The 23,924-nt window shown below is 34.9% G+C and overlaps 1 protein-coding gene across 1 annotated transcript in view; it reads right to left on the bottom strand.

The window, feature by feature from the left end:
* LOC121869279 (integrator complex subunit 4-like) overlaps window positions 1–23,924 on the bottom strand; it is a 46,960-nt gene that overhangs the window by 16,187 nt on the left and 6,849 nt on the right. Inside the window, exons 2-9 of the mRNA XM_042370528.1 lie at window positions 22,397–22,549; window positions 19,386–19,514; window positions 15,007–15,183; window positions 10,730–10,864; window positions 10,202–10,315; window positions 8,398–8,616; window positions 5,973–6,147; window positions 4,070–4,203 (exon numbers count right to left, since the gene is read on the bottom strand). Of these exons, the coding sequence (XP_042226462.1) occupies window positions 4,070–4,203; window positions 5,973–6,147; window positions 8,398–8,616; window positions 10,202–10,315; window positions 10,730–10,864; window positions 15,007–15,183; window positions 19,386–19,514; window positions 22,397–22,549 (1,236 nt within the window). The remainder of the gene's footprint in view (window positions 1–4,069; window positions 4,204–5,972; window positions 6,148–8,397; window positions 8,617–10,201; window positions 10,316–10,729; window positions 10,865–15,006; window positions 15,184–19,385; window positions 19,515–22,396; window positions 22,550–23,924) is intronic.

Raw genomic sequence — 23,924 nt, 5'->3', positions numbered from 1 at the left:
ACTTAAGTGGGCTAAACAAAATCAAGAGCACAGCAAAGACTTCAAAGCCACGACTTCATGGTGTAGCCGTTTTATGGAAAGAAGCAATCTGGTACTGAGGCAGAAGACAAAAATAGCACAAAAATTACCAGCAGATCTTAACTGTAAAATTGTTAATTTCCATCGCTACATAATACAACAACGTAAGAAACATTGTTATCCATTAAGCAACATCGGGAACATGGATGAAACACCTATGAACTTCGACATGGTCGGTAATCATACTGTCGATACAAAGGGTGCAAAAACAGTGTTAGTGAAAACAACAGGACACGAAAAGACACGGTTTACAGTAGTACTTTCATGCATGGCAGACGGAACCAAGTTGAACCCAATGCTAATTCTCAAGAGGAAAACAATGCCCAAAATCAAGTTCCCGGCTGGAGTTTTTGTTCACGTCAACGAGAAAGGGTGGATGGACGAACAAGGAATAAAGTTATGGATTGATCATATATGGTGTAGGCGACCTGGTGGCTTTCGAAAACAGCGTAGCCTGTTAGTATGGGATATGTTCGCGAGTCATTTAACAGAGGGAACAAAAACCAACATGGCGAGGAACAACAGTGACATTGCAGTTATTCCTGGTGGATTAACTTCAGTTTTACAACCACTTGATGTTTGTCTAAACAAACCATTCAAGGACCGCGTTCGTGAACAATGGAACAAATGGATGAACAGCGGCAAAAAGTCTTACACGAAAGGTGGGAATATGCGTGCTCCCGAACTGGATGTACTATGTGATTTTGTTATCAAGGCATGGAATGATATTAATGTGGAGACAGTTATCAAGTCTTTTAAAAAGTGCGGAATATCTAATTCAATGGATGGCATGGAGGATGACATGTTGTGGGAGGACGAGGATGAAACAGAAGCCGAAGCCACGTCATCTGATTTGGAATTTGATCCTTATGATGAAGCAGCCATAAATGTATCTCAGGATGTACTTGAAGAACTTATGATGTCAGATGTTGATGATGTGGATTTTGAAGGTTTTTAATACATGATGACGTCAGTAATAATCATGTGCTAATAACATTTTTAACTTGTCGGGTAATTTGCTTTTAAAATATTGTGACTTAGTAAATTAAATGTGTGCATGTGTATGTATGTATACATACAGTATATATAAATATGTTTGTGTAATAAATGTATGTAGTAAGTACGTAATATTTTTTCACTCAAATCCTAATGAAACACTACTGGAGAACATTCCTTTGTCGCAAAACAGTTTATAAATTAAAGAAAATAATTACAGTGTGTTTAATATATTACAGTATATTATAAATAAATAAATAAAACAAATAATTCGGTAAATCTATTTAAAGTAAATGGAAAATAAGCAAACATGTTATTTACCAAGACCCTTCCGTCTGGCTCAGGGTGAGATGTAGGGGAGATAAAGAAGGCTATTTATAGCCCATCAGAAGTGACCAGTACCCTAATGCACCATAAATAATTCATTGAACATTCATTTTTTGTATATATATATATATATATATATATATATATATATATATATATATATATATATATATATATATATATATATATATATATATATATATATATATATATATATATATATATATATATTTGTGTAATAAATGTATGTAGTAAGTACATACTGGTAACCTTTTTCACTCAAATCCTAATGAAACACCACAATTAGAATACGGTGGTTGCTGTTGAACTACATGTTGTATAAATAGTCGGAACACAGCCACACCACCGAGACGAGGGAACACTCCCACCACCGATCGTCTCGTGTGAAGCAAGCGTATAAATGAAAGAAAATACTTGCAGTGTGTTTAATATGTTACAGTATATTATAAATAAATAAATAAGTAAACAAATAAATCGGTAAATCCATTTCAAGTAAATGGAAAAATTTTACTCGATACCGACATTAGTTCCAGTTATCGGTAAATAGCAGACGCTTCAGTGACGTCACTAGTGTTTACACTACACCAGCGGGTATAATTTGATGACATTACTTGAAGTGAATTGGCCTTATTTTAAAAAATCAAGGATGGTTGGTAAAGGACTACTGAGTCCGTGGTTAAGTGTCACATTTGGGGTACTGGTCTTATACAGCAAATAGAGCTCAAAAGCTACTTTTTAAATGGAAAATTGGGGGGGGCGTCTTATGCACCCCGCCGCCTTATAGGCCGTGATATACGTAGTAGTAATATTGTAGCTTATTTTTCAGAACTTAATAAATATTAGTGACGTGTATAATGCATCTCCATATGCCCTGGTTTATTCATTAATCAGTTGTCTAAGTGCAAAAGTAGCCAAATCGACCATCGTGTACCAATTAAATTTAAAATAGAAATTACAAATTAAAATGTTATAAGACAATGGTTTAGTAGTGCTGTTAATGTTTGTGCTGTTTAATGGTTTAGCAGTGCTGTGTAAGTGTCTTGGCAAGTACCTCACCTAATGCCTCATCACCTCACCCTTCGCCTCATCAGCTCAGCTCGGAATTATATTTATTTATTCCTGTATTATTTTACTTTGTTAGTTTTTATGTACATTTAAAGAAATATTTATGTCTGACAATTAAGTTACCGAACTCATGCTACAGGTGCCGGTACATACCTTACCGAGGATGAGCGCTGTGGCCCTCTTCAAAGTATTCTCCTTGCGACGCTATACACGAATGCCAGCATTTGTTCCACCCCTGGAAACATTTCTGGAACACACTTTCTGGAATAGCTTTATAGCTGCCGTTGTGCTACTCTGAATGTCATCCACATCTTGAAAATGCACCTCCTTGATGTGTTTCTTCAGCAAATGAAATAGAAAAAGTCACGGGGCCAGATCAGGTGAACTAGGAAGGTGTTCCACTAAGGTAATTTGTTTCTCGGCCAAAAACTCCCGCACATTCAATGCTGTGTGCGCTGGGGCATTGTCACGATGCAATATCCACTTGTTTCCAGCGAAAAGTTCTGGTTGTTTTCGTCTAACCTTTTTTCCCCGAGTCTTTTAAGCACGTCGAGATAGTAAAACTGGTTCACACCCTGCCCCGGAGGAACAAATTCTTTGAGTTTTCCTCAGTCCTGTTCGTTGTTGGTCGTCCTTCTCTGTCACGTCTTCTCTTCCCTCAGAAAATCGCTTTATCCACTTGTAAACTGATGTTTTCTTTAGTGCATTATCCCTATAAACATGTCCCAAATTTCATGCCCAGTTTTCCCAAGTTTCACGAGAAACTTGATGTTCGTTCCTTGTTCTAAAACAATATCTGTCATTATTGCAACCAAACCAGAAAACACTCTAATACAACTGAGGTAGTAAGAGAAGGGATCAAGGTCACATGCACGATCACTCACACTCGTTACAGTGCTGCCGTCTGTTGAGCCACACGGCAAGTTCGCGAACTTAATTGTCAGAGGTTGTATGTAAAGTAAGAAACAATATACAGTTTTTATTGTGTTGTCAAAGAAAGAGAAATAATTGAGACCCTGCAATTGTGTGTAAATGTGGCAGAATGTCAGTCATATCAGCAACCTGGGATTTGGTCAAAAATTTTTTGATGCCATATGGCAGCAGGGTCTACCATTAAACAACACATTATGCTTCCAATATCTTCCTAGCTTATATCAAATAAATAAGAGGGTTACAGTACAGTATATACATTTATGCTTGCTAACAAAAGCTACTCCCTTTTCACCCTATTTTAGGATACCATCATGTGAAATGGTATCCCTATGGCATCCAGTAAAAAAAAAAAATCATTATGTTTCTAGATGAACTCTGGGAGCCTTTAGGGCTTCTGGCTGTACATATATGCTCAGTCCCAATGGTCGTTTATAGAACCACTTAGCTGCAAAACCTCATGTAGCTGTAATACCCCACACATCAAATGTAGTGCCTCAGAAAGGTGTTACTGTATACTAGTATAGTACTTAGAAACACAGAAATTTGCAGAAAATTTAAAAGGCAATGATTATAAGACAAAATATGCACCCAGTTAAAAAAGAACAATACCTGTATGTAAATTTTCTGCTATGAACAATTAAATTCATACCTGTATGGCTTTCAGACGAACTTCCTCAATTTCATCATTAAACATATCAACGAGGAAATCAAGTGAGTGATTTGCGAACTGCTCATTGTTAAGAGCTAGAGCACATATAGAGTCAAGGGCTGCATTACGAACCTCTGAAATAAAAAAAATATTAGTTTAATGAGGGTGATGCTCATTCCCAACCAGCAGTCTTATCCAAAGTGGATTGTTTGTAAACAGTAAATAACTCTTATAAACATTCAAATAATTAATGAAATAAAGTACAGTTTAAAGCCTCCATATTTTGTAACTCCATAATTCGTAATTTATTATAATTCAGCTTTTTTCAGAAATTTCTAACCTCAAAGTTTGCAAAGGCAAAATCACATAAATGGAACATCTACAAAAATGTAAAAAAATTGGGATGCTTTCCACAACTAATACTGTGGCGCCCCAGACCCACTTTTACCACCACATCACTTCAATATACAGTATATATATATATATATATATATATATATATATATATATATATATATATATATATATATATATATATATATATATATATATATATATATATATATATATATATATATATATATATATATATATATATATATATATATATATATATATATATATATATATATATATATCTATATAGTATATATATATATCTATCTATCTATATAGTATATATATATCTATCTATATAGTATATATATATATCTATCTATATAGTATATATATATCTATCTATATAGTATATATATATATCTATCTATATAGTATATATCTATCTATCTATATAGTATATATATATATCTATCTATATAGTATATATCTATCTATCTATCTATCTATCTATCTATCTATCTATCTATATATATATATATATATATATATATATATATATATATATATATATATATATATATATATATATATATATATATATATATACAGTGACCCCTCGTTTAACGAACACCTCGGTTAACGAAATTTCGGTTAACGAACTGCCTTCCATAAGGATCTTCAATTCGGTTAACGAACAAAAATTCGGTTAACGAATTTCTTACGAACCGACCTCAACATGTTTCGCTTGCACTGACCAGGCAACCAGCTTTAGTATCAGTCCGCCAATACGTTAATCGGTTCTAGGGCTTAAATTCCTTACTATTTTAGTAAATACTATCAAGAAGTTTATACTATACAATAATCTTAAAAGTTTAATATTCAATTTTTTAGTCATTTTAACGATTATTGAACATAATTGAAGGTAAAGTGACTAGTTTAATGCGCGGCATCCAGCCTCTTAACACAGCAAACAGGCGTTAGTCTCTCTCTGTTTTCACTGGAGATAACATCTTGCTTGAGACTCTCTTCAACTAAAAACTTTTTTTCTGTGTTTCCAAGCAAATTATTGGTCATTTTGAAATATATTTTACATATTGACAATATATAATGCAGTGCAGTGTTGATTTAAAGAAAATAATCTTGAATTACACCAAGAGAGCTAAAATTTTATGGGTGAAATGGCGCCATGGGGTGACTTCTCTTCCACCCCAATGCCTTCTCTTCTTCCTTCTTCTCCACCCCCATTCTAAATCCCATCATCATCATCATCATCATCCAGGAGCCTTCTACAAACACACCTCAAAGTAAGTGAACTTTTCTACCATTTTTGCTGAATTTAGGAAATTTTCGGTGAGCTGGAACCAATTACCCAAAAACACATTGAAACAATGGTTTCGGTTAACGAACTTTTCGGTTAACGAACGACCTTCTGGAACGGATTGAGTTCGTTAACCGAGGGGTCACTGTATATATATTAAAAAAATCACCTAATAAAACAAAAAAATAAATATTATATCAAATAAAACACTACAATACCTGTAGTTGAAAAACTGCTTAATCTTACCAAGGAATTCATCTTCTAAACCATGTACAAATGCTCCACAAGCACCGGTATTAATAATGCACACAGAATCTGCTTCTACATGCTCTTTAGGGGAATCATCAGACCATCGTTTGCCAGTTGACCACTCTCCTGAAGAGACCATGGCCCGGGCACGCTCATGAGCAGACCGTTTTCTCTGTAAGATTTGGTATACCATTATATATATATATATAATGGTATATATATATATATATATATATATATATATATATATATATATATATATATATATATATATATATATATATATATATATATATATATATATATATATATATATATATATATATATATATATATATATATATATATATATTATATATATATATACTGTACACTGTCTAATTAAAACACTCGCTGTTCTGCAAGAAAAAAAAATATGAAGCAGATCAGAAGTGTATGCAACTAGCAACCCTCAACTCTTTCAACCACTGAAAATGATGTACCAATTAGCCAATCAGTGCCCACCTCTATGCCAATTTTGAACACTCCACACTCCTGGAGATGCGTGTTTACTCTACTGTGATACCAACTTTCTTTTTTAAACTATAAATGACCCATAATATCTATAAAAAAGGCCTGCAAGTGATAGTGTGGGTAATGCATATTATAAGATGTGTGGAGGTGAGTTGATATTAGTCATAGAATGCATTAGTCTGTATTAACCATCAGAACTATTCTCAAGAAAGCAGACAAGATAATGGATTACTACCCAATCAATCACTTCATTAACAGTCACTAATGAACTTATTCATTGAGCATTTCTTACCAATGCTATGTAGGAGGAGAAGGTCAATCTTACACAAGTCTGACCAAATGCTCTAGTACAGTATAATTAGTAGTACCATTAATAATATCCAATGAAGCCCTCAAATATCACTCAAATATTAGGAAAAGTGCCACCATGCACATATCCCTATTGGAACCATTTTATACAGGGGTTTCTTTTAAGCTCAGTTTTCCAGGAACATATCTTAAGAGTGCTATAAGAGGTATGCCTGTATAGATTACATTAAGTTACCAATGTTACCTTAGTTGAGGGGAAAATTTATAAGGTTAAAAGGAAACTTGTCTTAATTTTGTTCAAAAACATTGCAGTACAGTACAATATTCTTAACTTGTATTGGCCTTCTCATACTAGAGGTCACAACTTCAAGATGAAGAAGTTCAGAAGTACAGAAAACTCTCAGATTTAACTTTTTTGGAACAAGCAATAAAACATAAGTTATCAAACAGACTTCAGGTGTGGGAAATGAAAGATCTATAGCTATTGACATGTACAGTACAGTACTGTACACACTATGTAGATGATACTGCTCTTATCATCTTTAGTAAAAAGGCATAAAAAAAACTGGTAAACAGTTCAGTGGGAAATGGTAAAGAATATGGTTTAAGAGTTAATGCTGTGAAGACGAAATTAATAGTTGTTTCTAAATTGGAAATAAAGCCAAACATAAGAATTATGGTAGGCAACAGGGAACTTAAACAAGTGGAATTTTTTTGCATATTTGGGAAGTAACATTAACTGTGGTAGTAGACATGCAAAAGAAATCATAACTAGAATAAGTCAAGGAAAATTAGCATTTAATAATCCAAAAGACTTAACAAAAAGGGACAATAACTTTAATTTAAGAAAAGGCTGCTGAGAGGCTATATACTGTATGGTCAGAAACGTTGTATGCTTTGCATAAAACAAGCACTCACATTAACACAATATTTCTTTTCGTTGTCAATGTCTTTTATTTTAAAATAATAATTATCTAACCTATCACTTAAGCCTTGATCAAACAAAGAAGTCAAACTTGAATTCAAATAACCCAGAATGAGCATGGATTGAGAGGCTCATGTACTTGCATCAACAAGCTTGTGTGTTCAAACCAAAAAATTCCAAGGAAATCTTCATTTATGCAACTGGGCTATACTGCACTTCAGAAATCCAATGAAATAAAACTAAAAACTACTGTAGTGATAGGCTCTCTCTCCAAATTAAAATACAACCATTACCAGTGGAATCTCCCCAATTTTCAGTGTATTTTCTTATGCTTTAAATAAGGATTAGGTAATTTAAATACACACACACAGGCAACAAACACAGGGATGTCAATTTTCTATATATGAAAAAAAAAGAAGACTAAGCATATGACCAAACACACAGCATGATCCATGTAAACTTGGACACACAATGCATGTCTCTAAAATTACACAATATATCAAGAAAACTTAACCAAAACATACATACTAAACTGGTGAAATTACAAACAATTTATCTAAATCATTCTCACAGCATACAGTCAATAATGTATCAATATCATGATAAGAAAAACATATCAAAATAATTACTGTATGTACAGTGCAATATATAGAAAAAAAAATAAAATTAACTTACTCTCATGTTGGACATAAGCTTCTTGTCAAGGGTCTGTTGTAAGAATCTCTCAGAAACACTTGTCATATTCCCCAAGAGTGAGGCAGCTTGAGTCCTCACTCTTACACTGATGTCATTAACAACATTACAAATTTGTGAGAAGGCATGGTCAATCAGGCGTACATGGTGATCGCTGTCTAAGATGGGCACTAAACGTTCAGGGTCACTATCTGCTGCTACCTGCAAAAGATTGTGGTTTGTCAACACTTACTGTAACCTCTAATTACAAAGTTGGTCTGCACTGTTGCAACTCTGGAACAAATGTAGACATGAGCAATGGTGGTGTATAATAGCTCTCCCAGCTTCAAAGAGGCAAGAGAAGAATTAATACTGCATACAACAAAATATTCGTACAATATTATAATTGCCAACACAAAACATATTACAATAGAATTCCAATTTAACAATCAATTCTACAATTTTGATGTAACATGTACTGTATGCCCTAAATTGCAATGTAAGCCCAGATCATAAAAATATATACAGTGTATATATATCTGAACTGGGTGTTAAATGTACACATAAACTCTGAAAGAAGCTTTATGAGATTGTTTATAAAAAAAGAAAAAAGTCAGAAACAATGTGAGACATCCAAAAATGCCAAAATTCACTTTGAAAAATGGTGGTTTAGGGAGGGAGGGATTTGGAGCTGTGAGCAAGGGTCATACAAGGAAGTTGGTATGTGTCACATCAACACATTGGGAGTTCACACACAACAACCTCTGGCCCAGGTGTGAGTGAGGGTTACTGAGTAGTTTATTAGTGTGTTTGTCATACATACAAATTGGAACAAGAACAAGAGGCTCAATATCATGCAAAAATACTCAAGAGGATGTTCAGCTACATAACCTGCTCTTTATTTTATTTCCTTTAAAATAAGGGGGTGGGGTAATTTCTCATAATATTCTAGCAACTGCTTTTTTATATATATATATATATATATATATATATATATATATATATATATATATATATATATATATATATATATATATATATATATATATATATATATATATATATATATATATATATATATATATATATATATATATATATATATATATATATATATATAGTATTTTTTTTTTTATAACACACGGGGAGGAAATATCTTATTCAAGACTCAAGCAGCCTATCTTTCCCTGCAGATTTTTATCATATTTATTTTATTCACGTTAATATTGTGATTTACATGAAATATATATATATATATATATATATATATATATATATATATGGCATATACATACATATATATATATATATTTCATGCAACCAATAAATGACAACGTGATAAGATAGTCTTTTGATAATGATGGAAGATGGGAAACAACGAGTCTCAAATGTTATCTAAAGCCAAGGTACCCGTTGCTCTAATTCGTGATCTTTATAAAAAAAAAAAATAAAGAAATATATATATATATATATATATATATATATATATATATATATATATATATATATATATATATATATATATATATACATACCAGTATATATATTTCTTTATTTATTTATTTTGGGGAGGGGGGATGAAATTCTGTAACCTGTATTTCCTACTGAAATATATAGGTACTGTACAGGTAAATCAATATAACTTACACTTTTGAGAAACAAAAGACAAGCTATTATTATTATTTAATATTCATATCAAATACTGTAGAGCCCACCATAGCAAATTAAAAGCAAAAGTTTTCCCTGCCCTGGTGTCTGCTCCATGCATTAGTTCATACACATTACAGTATATTAAGACATACAGTACCTTGACAAGAAGAAGAGCTGCTTCTCGAACACATTGATAGTCATCACTGAGGGCCAGGCAAGCACTATCATAAACTTCTGGGAGGAGTTTTACTCCTTTCTCCTGCACAACAAGCTGTTGGAAAAGGTTACTAACAAACTGAAATGCATCCAAATATCAATTTATAACATTTATTAATTCTCAAGATACATATTATTACATCTGTCTGCAACACTTTCTTGGGATTACTAATACCTGTACTGTATTCACAATAAAGGTCTAGATCAGTGATGCAATATTTAAACTTTTTTATTCTGTGCTCCCGTATGACTTGATCTCAGACCCTCACCCCGTCTTATATTCAATTGTAATGTCAAATATTACACTTCATTACATTATTAAGTTTGAGAGTAAAAGTGAAGCACTGAAATCTTCCATTTACAACTTTATTTCCTATGACACATTATACACATAATTCAATAAGAGCATGACTATAACTGCACCCAGGAAATACTTGACTCAAAAAGAAAGACACCATTAATTACTAACAAGAGAATTGAAGGCTGCAGTCCTAACTCTGTTGTCTTGGTGTGACGTATGTTCAATTAGAGTTGTCATTATGGCTGACTGCATGCGCCCAGCTTCAACAGGGCACAAGCTTCCAACTGCTTCTAATGCCCGCACCTATAAAAACAAGTGTCTGTATAATATTTCTTTACACTTCAAATGACAGAAACTTTTGCACAGAGTATAATTTTTTTTTTTCCATATAGACCACTGGTATCTCTTGTTACACATCTCCAAGACCTGGCCAGTCTGATATACACACATACAGTGCATACCGAGGTGATTTTCAAGAAACTAGGTGTACACTCATACACACACAAATATACGTAAGGCTTTCTCCCTAAAGTGAGTGTAGTCATGTTACTGAGCCATGTTTGTATGGCCTTCCTGAGTGGGTAATAACCACACATCTGCCAAGTCCTACTACAGTATAAACAATTAGGCATGCACACAGTCATATATAAACACTTCTATAATTCTATGCTATTTTCCATATAAATTATATAGCAATTAGAAGGATTGGAGTGTGTTTAATTTTAATTCTGGAGGAAAAAATATTGTGATAATTTAATGATGTGGTGAGCAGATATCAGTATACTGTAGTGGGGCGAGCAACATTTTCCCGAGGGACCCCTCTATATGAACATGTGCTCACTACATTAGTTATTTATTACAATGTTCCTTTCACTTTAAGGTTAACACACAGCACATTTTGTAATTATATGTATCCTTGATAGTCGCGTAGGTTAGGTTCCAGAAAACTACCGTGATAAGCAAAACCGTATACAGTATATTGAAACATACAACATATGGGAAAAATTGGTTTCATCCCACAACCCCAAAGATGCATCCCCTAACTGACCCAAATTTACTACCAAAAATGTGTAGATACACTTAAAGATGTAATACTAGTAACATATCCTTACTAATTAATGAATAACAATTAAACAATGTACAGTACTGTACAATACAGGGGTCCCCGACTTATGAACACCCGCCGATACAAATGGGGTTAAACTTGAAATTTACAGTACAGTACTGTATTTTATTAACCTGATGACTTATATTTTACTTTCATTTACTGTATTTTGTCATTCTATTTCTTCTTTTGGCTTAAATTAAGTGATTTTAGATGTATATAAGGACTTAGGCTATGATATAGTGGGATCTTAAACATTGTCCTGTAAGTACAGTATGCACATAGCATGTGTTCCGACTTACGTACAAATTCGATTTAAGAACGTCCTCAGGAATGGAACCCGTTTGTAATCCAGGGACCCCCTGTATCGTATCATGAATGAGTCATAGTAGAATGAGTGAGAGAGGCAGTGTCGGTGAGATGCAGTGGGTGGGAAGCAGTGGGTATCATACTGATCTGCTCTGACTAAAACAAATCCATCTCTCCATCACTGAAATTATGATTTAGGTGGCGATGTTGGTGGTGTTACGAATATCCGCCATTAGTCTCTGTTCTTTGTATAAAATTCGTTGTTTCGGATGGTGTGTGGGTGTCTCGGGCAGCTTCGCTCACTACTCGCCCACACCAACTGAGCCCTTATTCAAATATTAACTTTGTTTATTACACTGTATTATGTTTTATTGTATTGTTTTATTACATTAGGTTTGTAAATAGGTTAGATATGTGGAAGTAATGTCAGTAGGGTAATTTAAATGTAGTTTTATGTTTTAGCCAATCGGGATATGTTACGTCAGTATTTGGCGGTAGAAAGGTGACGTCGGTGACCAACTGGTAGTCGGTAGTCAGTCTAGGCACAGCTGTCTTTAAGTTAAGTAATATACACTCTCTCTCATGTTTTGGGAGTTGGCATTTGACTATTGTGATTTGTTTTGCTTGATATTGATATTGTGTGATCATGTTGGACCTTCAGTCATACTCAGCCACTTCCAAACATCTTGTCGTATTATTATTGTTTTAGTGTTTGTTTGTTTATATAAATTCTGTAATTAAATCTAATTCATGAATTTCAATATACCCCATAGTAATGAGGTGATGAGTTTGGTGGGATCTATTCTTTGGACCTATAGTACAAAGAGAAATTGAATTTGTGCGTTGTTACAACCTAAGAGGCCAAGGGTCGTAACAGTGGTGATCATGGTGGTGAAGGGGAAGATTGCACTAAGTGGTGAGGAGATGCGTCAGTCAGTTTATTAGGTAACACTGGCTGCAGCACTGCCAGACACAATTGAACAGCTGATGTCTCCCCACAAAACTGAGTGTAAGTATAAATGAACAACGTTGTATTCCTTCCATATTACGATACATAAATTTTAAATTATGGAGTGAGAAAGCAGAAAGGTGGAGTGGAATGAAGTGGTAACATGTAATGGGTGTATTGCCAAATGCATGCTTATCCTTGTCGGGAACATCAGAACATACAACCAGAGAATACACGGTACATATACTGTACAGTATACAGGCAGTCCTTGTTTTATGAAGGTATGGTTTACAAAAATTCAAAGTTACAAGAAAAAAATTTTGTCCCATGATTTATTTTATGAGCAAATAATAATAATAATAAAAAATAGATTTCTGGTCATTCTTGCAATTTTTCCTTAGTACAGTAATAATGAAAATATGTTAAATACTGTATTGTAGTTACCTTATTTGCTTATTTATTTATTGCACTCTTATTTTATTAAGCTCTACAAATAAGCTTTAACCTTGTCACCATTTTCCTACAATCTCCAATTCTTATTCCTCAAACTCAGTGTGATCAAGTAGACTTGTCTCCACATCAGCACACACACAGTCACTCAGCCAGTTGCCTCATTGAACAATTTCTCCTCATTTACTCTTATGTACCATATGTCAAATTAAATAAAAGATTATCACTATGTGTTCTTAAATTTCTTATGCTAATTTGAAAGTGAAGAGAAGTTTGGAGGTGTTGATATTGCTGACAACACAACAGAGAGGAAGAGTATAGCATCAGCTGATTGATGGCAGTATTCACACTATGTAAACAAACCAGAGGTAATTTTAGGATGATACAATACAGGTACTGTACTGTATCCCTTGCTATACCAACATTTTCCCTATGAATACAGTAATATTTCCGTTAGCCCAAACAATTGGTGCAGCGAGTTTCCAGGTATTGAGACGAATTCTTTTATCCCCAGAAAAAATCGCACATCTACAGAATTTTCCGGGCAATGGTGAATGTTTCAAAAACTAAGCTACCTATCTTTCACAAAGCATCATTACTATGGGGATTTAACTGCAGTCAGACAGACAGAGTGGTATTTATTCAAACAATACTGTACATGTACAGTATATTGCACATAAACAATATATACTACAGCTGCACTGTATACACTATACTGTACTCATCACCAGATGGTTTCGTCTTGACCAGGCAGGCCAAATGGTGATATGATGATATAGAATGGCCTGCCTTTGTCCTGTACCATCTCTTGTTGCACTAGCATACACAAGTGGAAGAGATAGGCTGCAAGATATTCAGCCAATCATAGGCATCCCATGCAGCCACATAACAGTAGTAGCCAATCATAGCTCATGAGCATTCTGAGCCTAGCCACCCATGCGCCTAGCATGTGTCCCCATGTTGGAAACATTATGCTATCGCTCAGAAATTCGTTCCCTTGCTCGAAATGGAGAGATTTTCTCAGAATTTTCCGAAAATACACATGATTCCATCCTAGGAAATTCGTTACCATGTTTGGAATGTAGAGATTTTTCCCGGGATTTCTTGAAAGGCTAATTCTTTTCAGTTATTTGAGAGTTCCGGGAATCGTATATTCCACGTAATGGGGAAATTACTGTAGCTAAATTGCAATGAAAACTCTATAAATTCTATACCTCTCCTTTTTTTCTTCCCCTAAAAGAGAAAAAACAATGAATTTGAATATACAGTACAGTAGATGTGGGCCACCCTGACACCCTCAGCTGGCCAGAAGTGCCCAAGAGCCAAGTTTTCCACCCCTGCTCTACTGTCTGAGAGGGAAAAGCTTGCTTTCAAGTACCTATTTTCTGAGCTACAGTTGCAATAGCACAAGTTTATTAATAATATTCATTAATCCAAGCCACTAATGTCAAGTTTCCTGGAACTAGTCTAGTGGCTTAGTGACCACATTATACTTGAACCATCTAGTAAAGTCTAGTTGGTCAGATAGAACTTTTCAGTTTAGTGTATTGTTTTTAAGAAAACTTCTAAAGCACTAGAAAACATCTAAATTCTAAATATAACAAAATATGTTTAATATTACATAGTACTCACCTTTATAATAAAAGTTGAGCTGACAAACTGTGAAAGGGCCAACTGGATGACCTGGTCCTGCATTTTTGAGTCTGGAGGAACACACTGAGACAAGGCACAAGCTGTATGAATCCCCTGTGCAATCACTTTCTGAGATTTGCTCCTATGGGTCACACTCACCACTTCTTCAAATATAATCTAAAATAGGAAATAAAGAACTTTTAGTGTCTAGGTACAGTAGTAATGTATTAATTACTTAAATACAGTACAGTATACCAAACTTTACAAATGCAGAAGAGATACTTTGTAATATCACAAATGGTTATGCATCACTTGTAATGCTGTGACTAACATTACATCTGGATGGTCTGGTGTTAATTCACAGTATAATGATCACTGTACGTTCAGCAACAAAATAAATACAATAGACGCTAGATATATATGGTATTGTGAAAAACGGACCAAGAATTTTTGAACAATGTCTAGTCAAGTTATATCATGTTTGTATTACACCGGAACATATATCATAAAGATCTGCAGCCTCAAGTAAGGATAAGTTATATTCATGTTTTATTGCAAATTTATTGACAAACGACTTACAAACAGGGTCCAGGAACATAACCTGTTCCTAACGCAGTGACTCGCAGTATTTGCTTATTGTAAATGTCACAGTGAGTTATGTGAATTATGTTTTCATTTGCTTACTGGTATGGTTTTGTCATAAATTTTCAATATTTTATATCTATATTTTCAACTACATTTAATACTATTATACATAAATTGTGAACAGTACATGTTTAATCTGTAATGTATTGTATGTCATGCTAAGGTTAATACACTATAAATGACAATGACTGAAATGTTTATTCATCTAGCCTATATTTTCTTCTTCATAATTCTACAACACATCTATGCCTTTCACTATCTATTCACTATAATATTATACAGATGTATGATATCTAAGGAGATGGTGGTGGTGGGTTGATGATCGGCTGTGAGGAGAATACAATGCAAATGCTGTCAATACAGTAGACTGAGTAGACCCTCGCCAAGTACGGATTTCTCATCCGCAGATTCTGGGTATCCTTGGTTTTTACTCTGTACTGTATACCAGTTCACCAACCACGGCATTTAATTTTGACTATCCACGGATTAGCGTGGCATCTTTATCCCTCTGCGGTCTAACATATTCCTCCGTAAATGTGAGGAATTAAAATAATACAAATAAATAAAATAAAAAATACTGCATTGCCATTTGGCAATTGTTTCACTAAGGACTCAGGAGCGTGCTCCCCTTCCCACGATCATGGGCTAACTCTCACGGACCTAAGATATGTTTATTCCCCTTAGGTTTTTGACCTTATGATAATCATTTCTTTTATTTTTTTTACACATTTTGTATGAACGATCACCGTACATGTGCAGGTAACATTAAAAACAAATAAATAAATTAATAAAATTACATATACAATACTGTATCTGCCCCAAAAATATGAGTTGAAAAATAATATAATAACAGTTTGGACTGGTAGGGGGGAGAGCTAGGGAGACGTAGTTACAGGGATTTGGCAACCTGCCAAGTCTACACACACATTCACACGTTCACTTCACACATACCCACCCATGCTCTTCATTTTTATTACTATTTAATTTATATTAACCTATTTTATATGTATGACTCAACTTAAAAAAATGTACAATACAGGTATTGTTTAGTGAAGGAAAAGGCAACTTAGTTAGGCCTTGGTGAGTGTTATCTGCAACCATGGAGCCTAACCCCTTATTTCCCAAAAGCCTTTTGTATTGCCAACTGCAGATTAGCCAACCATATGGTTTTTCAGGAACCTAACTCCCACGGTTGGCGAGGGACTACAGTATATTGTAAATCATTCCTTACCATAATTTATGTAATGTACAAAACAGTATTCTTGTGTACTCTACTGATGTGACACCATTTTGTCTGAATGCCACAATTCTTTAGTAAAAAGTGACATAATATGTGTGGTAGGTGGCAAAGGTTAAGTTTTTGAAGTCCAGGACCAGAACCTAACTCCCCATTCCCAAAAGAATTTAAATTTGATAAACTATGATTCACAAAATCATTAAAATTTCCAGGAACCTAATACAGTATCAGTAAAAGTGCATTGCATTTCATTTTGGGGTCATCTGGGGATCTCATCCACCAGCCTTCAGCATATGTTCCAAAATTTGGATAATTCTCAAATTTTGTTAGTTTCTCATCCCAAGCTTGCCAAATAATTAATGTATGTACTAACTGTAAAACAGTGAAAGCAATATACTGTTATGGGATGTGTGGATATAGCCCAGATTTATGAGAGAAACAGGGCTTAGCTGTGTTCCCCAATTCCTCCATGGATACAAATTATGATAGGTAGCTAATAAGGTCCTCCTTTCAATCTGTCAGAGTACCATCCTCATACCTGAGGGTTGGCAGCCACAGTCCTCCACTCTAAATATTCTTGGGCTGTTTTTATAGGGATCTAAATGTTCTACACTACAGAACATAGTCCTATGAATAATCTCAACTAACTTCCCAGGCTGGAATCTCAGCAATGAACAACCTGGAATGAAGTGAATCAAACTATACTGCCCACACTATGTCATAAAACTACTTCACAACATGAGGTGGATCTCCCAATACATGAGATACTGTACAATGTATCAAAAACTTCATTAATACACACAGGATCAGTTCATGCACTGTATTCACATTGCAATTTGTACCATGGCTGGATGAGATGATGACTCCTATTTTCTACACCAGTTAAAGCCTTATTATTATTGTATATTGTTATTATTATTATTATTATTATTTATTTATTTTTTTTTTTTTTACGGGCATTAGCCCACCCGGGCACAGGTCAATGACCCACATCAGGGCCTGGGGGACGAAAATATAATTATTATTATTATAATAATAATAATAATAATTATAATTAATAAAAAATAATAACAAAATAAAATTTAAAATAATAATAATAATAATAATAATAATAATAATAATAATAATAATAATAATAATGATAATAACCATGAATAAACACAAAAAGAAAAAAATAAATAAAGAGTGAGAAACAATATATAGTGCATTATGTGTTGTGCTGTCAAAGCAAGAGAAACAATTGAAACCCCACAATTGTGTGTAAATGAGGCAGAAAGTCAGATCAGCAACCTGGGACTTGGGCAAATTTTTTGTGATGCCATATGGCAGCAGGGTCTACCATTAGACAATACATTATGCTTCCAATATCTTCCCAGGCAGTAGTACAGGTACCTCCCTGTTTGCTAGCTGCCTATTACATACTACAGTATTACCCCGCCTAACGCGGTTTCACTTAGCGCGTTTTACCGTATACGCGGTGTCTCCGTGCCTCGCCAGAGCTGAACTTTCACTTAACGCGGGTTTTTTCCACATATAAGCGGTGAGTGTCCAGCTCGAGAGCTATTTTTAGATTTGCCCCACCCGCCACCCTGCCTGACTGCCTGTTTTAGCTCATAAAATTCATACAAATTACCCGGCCAGAATATAATTTACATTGCTGGAATTCTTACAATTTGGTGATCATTTTGAATATAAACATCATATATTTTGCATTAGACATACAAATTTTAGATAAAATGTTTACTCTGAGTAAATATGTTATCTTTTGTGCAAAATATATGACATTTATATTCAAAATATTCCTGGTCTTACAAGGAATCCAGCAATGTCAATTGTATTATCCTAACTTTAGTTTGAGGTATTATTTATTAAAATTTAGTGGTTTTCCCCCAAAAATTTCTCAGAGAGGGAAGAGCCAGCAGTGTAGTGTGAGAAGAGGGGAAGGGAGATGAGTCCATTATTTGAATGGACATTAACTTGGCGACAGTATTTCTCTATTTCTCTTAAGTATTAATTGTGTGCATGTACCATCATAAAATTAAGATGTTATTTTTACTACAACATAGTTATGTGTCGTCAAAAAGTGGAGTTTGGGGGTCGGGCCGGTTTCTATTGGAATTAATCCCATATGTTCTGTTGTTCACTTAACGCGGTTTTCACTTAACACGGTACCCTCTGGGTTATATTGACCGCGTTAAGTGGGGTACAACTGTACATTAAAACACTTGCAAAATGGAAGATGATGAATCGCTATTACCCTGACAGCAACATCTGGAACTACATAACTCCATCTAATAAAAGCCACAAGTTGACAAAGAGATGAGTACACCACTTCTCTTTCCAATAAACAAATACTGTAGAGACTGAGGGTCTTTTATCTGGGAATAAGCTGGACAAGTAAAAAATTTGAGTAACTATTCTAGACACAGTACTGTACATTCAGAAATACCTGTACTGTATACCAGATACTGTACAAAATTCTAGGGTCTGTCAGAACCTGTGCTTGTGAGTGCGTGGTGATCATGTGGGCCAGGAGTGTCAGCACCTTGGTGATGACGATGGGAGGATGGGAGTCATCTGTCACCAACTTCATCAACCCCGGCACTAATTCACTCTCTGCTTCACCCTGAAAGTTGAAATAAGTGAAGAAGTTTATATTACACAATACTGTATATGCTGATAACCACATACGAAAAAAGAAAACACAAAGTTCCCAAGTGCTTTTGTGTAATTCTCATCTTCAAGAGTGAGGACACAGACAATATATGAAATTTTTTACACTGTTTTACATGGTTACAATAAAACTGTAAAATACAGTACAGTCATCCACTTAAGTCCTGTTGCCTCTCCTCCTGAACCGGAAACCACAAGATTCAGACTCTTGAATCCGAAGCATTTAGACAGAATAATGCATCAGTTTCTACAGGCTCAGGTTCACACATCTGAATCTTGGGGATCGTGGAACAGCAGGAGAGGTGACAGGACTCATGTGGGTGACTGAACACAGAACCCACTCTAAGGAGTATGGAGTGGTTGTTTTAAGTCGTACGGACCTTCATTGGAGAAGAAAAAGTAAATGTGCAGGAGTTACAAACACAGGAAAAGGGAATAAGACAGAGGCAGGTCTTGCTGGAAATTTTAATAGACATGAACAAAAAGATGATTATACACAATGGAGACCTTCTCTGAGCCTAAGTTCACAGTTCCAATTCTTGCACCAATATCTCTCTCATTATGGGTCCTAATACATGCACAAGGACAAGATCCATAAGTTACAATAGTCAATCCGAGACAGAATAAGTGAAAATAATAGTGTCACAAGATGCTGTCTATCCAAAAATTGTTTAACAGCAAACAGTATACTTTAGTAGAGATTTTGAATATGAAAGTTGCAACTCTTAACTCCTGAATTTATATACTCTTTAAAATTCAGTTTTGAGTCAAGTACACTCCAAGATTATGAATAAAATCAACAGGAATGAACTGTACTTCCCCAAAGTTTAAATAACCAAAATCATCTGTGTTCTGACCCTCTTATTTCCTCAGATGACAATGAATCTCAGTTTTGCCACCATTCAGCTTAAGTTTTCTCATAGTCACCCAAATTTTAAAATGAGACATCAAGGATTTCATCATCTCCTCCATGGCAGCTCTCCATGCTGCATGGTCTCTTGCGGTCTCCTTTGTCAGGTTCTTAACAGACTCTAATGTTAACATCTTCCTAATTCTTTCACCTTCACTGTTGCTATACAGTACAGTGTGGTACATCTTCAATATAAAAAAATAAATAAAATACATGTGCAGCACATTATTGCCCTCACATTCTATACTGTACAGTACTCTCCATAATCATTGTTAAGTTAATATTGTTTCACATTTTTTAATTTTTATTTTCTTTAAAAAGGTAGTAGGCAGCTACCAAACAGGGAGGTACTACCGCCTGGGAAGATATTACAAGCATAAAGTGTTGTCTAATGGTAGACCCTGCTGCCATATGGCATCACAAAAATTGTGACCAAGTCCCAGGTTACTGATCTGACTTTCTACCTCATTTACACACAATTGCAGGGTCTCAGTTGTTTCTCTTACTTTGACAGCACAACATACATAATGTATATCGTTTCTCACTCTATTTTTTTCATTTTTTTATTGATTATTATTTTATAGTAATTACCTGTACTACTATTATTATAATTATTATTATTATAATATATTCGCCCTCCTAAGGCCCTGATGTGGGTCAATAACCTGTGCCTAGGTGGACTAATGCCACCCCACCCCCCCCCAAAAAAAATAAAGATGTAGAAGTTTAAAACTTTTTAGTCTTATTGTATCATAAATACCAAATAATAGAGACAGTTCATCCAGGAAAACACACCTAGTGTAGTACAGTACAGTATTGTACAGTACCATAGGTTATTTTGCTCATTCCAAGCCACAACAAACCTCATGTTGACCTCAGCTCAGCTCGGCTAGATGTGGAAGAAACTTTATAGGTAGCTACTCTATCAGTAGTTTAAGGAAGCTAACAGGCAGGAGCAGCAAAGGTCAAAGTGCTGCCATCTGTTTGTGGGAATGTTTACAAAATTTTTTGGGTAAAAACAAAAAACAAACAAGCATTTTTTAAAACTAAAAAGTAATTACTATTGACCTCAGAATATCACCCAATATCAAGTGCACATGACCTCAAAATCCCCATGGTATTAGTCAGTTTTCAAGTAAGCCCCCAAAAAAAAACTGGGTGGGCTTATGATGCTCCCACGCTCCCCCACCCATAACTTGAACCCCCCCCCCCTTTGATATTCCTAAATCTGCCCCCATACCGTAGGGTTAAATATGAGCATTATACAGTCTCTCCTCGACTTACGACTGGGTTCCGACGACCAGTTTGTAAGTCGATTTGGTCGCAAGTCGAAAAGGTGAAAATAATACATAGATTCTAAAATGGGTGTCTCTTTTTCTTCTCAGCACCACGAGAACTCGCACTTTTATGCTTGCCAGCCATTTTAAAGGGAAATACAAAAGAAAATTTTGTCAGTACACAGGGCGATCACTAATTTCGGGACTCGAAAATACGTAAGGTGAAAAATATTTTATACGACCATGACCGTCGTATGTCCGGGTTGTTGTAAGTCGAGGAGAGACTGTATTAGATACATAAGGTCCCCGACGTACGAACGAGGTTAAACTTGAGATTTACAGTACTGTATTTTATTTACCTAATGACTTACTTTTTTACTTTTATTTATTGTATTTTGTCATTCTATTTCCTCTTTTGTCATAAATTAAGTGATTTTAAATGTATACAAGGACTTAGGCTATGATATAGTGGGATTTTAATCATTGTTCTGTAAGTATACAGTATGCACATAGCATGTTTTCCTATTTACGTACAAATATAACTTAAGAACATTCCAGGAACGGAACCCGTTCGTACGCCCGGGGAACCCTGTACTGTACATAGCTATGAAAAATATATTTGTAAATTAATAAAAATGCACAACTTACAGAAATGGGGAGAGCATGATGAAGGTTCACTAATATTGGGAGGAGCTGCAGTGGATCTGTAGTCTCTAAAGATGACACATTGAACTCACTATGGTCGACTGTACGGGGCCGTCGTACCAACTGCAACCTCTTAGCTGGTTTTGGGGCTTCTTCCTAGATAAAAACAGAATTCATTATTTAAAAAATGTGACACTAACAATACATCATGACAAAGCCACTATATAACTATCTGTGATGCTTAAACTTTGTTATCTTTCCAACTACTGTATATCTTAATCAAATAATTCCCAGAGGGAAAAGCATCCCCCTAACATATGGTGTAACCACACAGTGCAAAAGAAACAGAAGGGCTTTTAAATAGTTGCCCTGACCAATCATACTAATGGCAAAGACATTTCTGGAATCAACTAGCCTTCAGGACTCCCATCATGAAGGATCCATACACTGTTGTTCCTTCAATTATAAATAAAGGGTTGTTACTGAAATCCTACTTTTTAGGTAAGCCTGTAACCAGGCAGCTCTACTAATGATCAAACTGTTTTGGAAGGTCAGGGGATTTAAAATGCAACCTTTAACTGAAGATGGAGGTCTGATCATATGAACATTCTTCATTTTCTCCCCCAAAATAGTTCATTTAATGCAAAAATTACCCTCTACAGGCAGGAGATTCTAAGAGTCAGCAGTGTTTACCAAGCCAATGCATATACAGTGGAGCTACCAACTATGGACATCAGTCACTAGAACCTAAATTAGGAAATCTACTGTCAAAGAAACAAACTCATTAAAGGGAAACATGAGAGTATCTATTCCCCATAATAATTTTTATGGATATGGAGAGAATAATGTTCCAACCTACTGATTTTAGCATATCATATTGCCATCACAGGCGTCCCTTGTAAACAATGTCAATACCATCCTCTAATTTACTGATACTGTACAGTACTGTATTTTCATTAACCGAAAGAAGTTTTTTTTTTAACAGTAGGCACTACATTTCAGTGATCAGTAACTCATTTTTTTCCCCAGAAATTAGTTGCATTCACAAATTACTTGAGAGTACTGTATATTTTTTTTTTTTTTTACAGGAATTAGCCCACCCGGGCACAAGTCAAACGACCCACAACAGAGCCTGGGGGCAAAAAAAAAAAAGACGGAAAGAAATTGTAAATATAGAAAAAAAAAGGTTATACTGTATTAATCTACACCATGAAGATGCTGGAAAATCAGCCTTTTAAAGCGAGACAGATTGTAAGAGCATGGAAACACAGAAGAAGGCAGAGCATTCCACAGTTTGGCTGTGTGAGGAAAGGAGGTACTATAACGGGTTATTCTCGTGTGACCGACATCCACAGAGAAACGGTGGGCACCGCGGGCAAGACGTGTGTTATGAACCCACGGCCTTGCCGGCGGTACACAGGATGCCAAATTCACCGAACATTGACCGTTAAGGTACCTGTAAAAGCAACATTGCGGCGAAGAGAAAGGGAAGAGAGATTGTCGACTAAAGGAGTAGAGTTAATAAGACGAA

The sequence above is a fragment of the Homarus americanus genome, unplaced genomic scaffold (assembly GCF_018991925.1).
Source record: "Homarus americanus isolate GMGI-L3 unplaced genomic scaffold, GMGI_Hamer_2.0 scaffold32583, whole genome shotgun sequence".
Taxonomy (NCBI): Eukaryota; Metazoa; Arthropoda; class Malacostraca; order Decapoda; family Nephropidae; genus Homarus; species Homarus americanus.
Note: the sequence above shows the minus strand (reverse complement) of the source record. Positions and strands in the feature narration are given on the sequence as shown.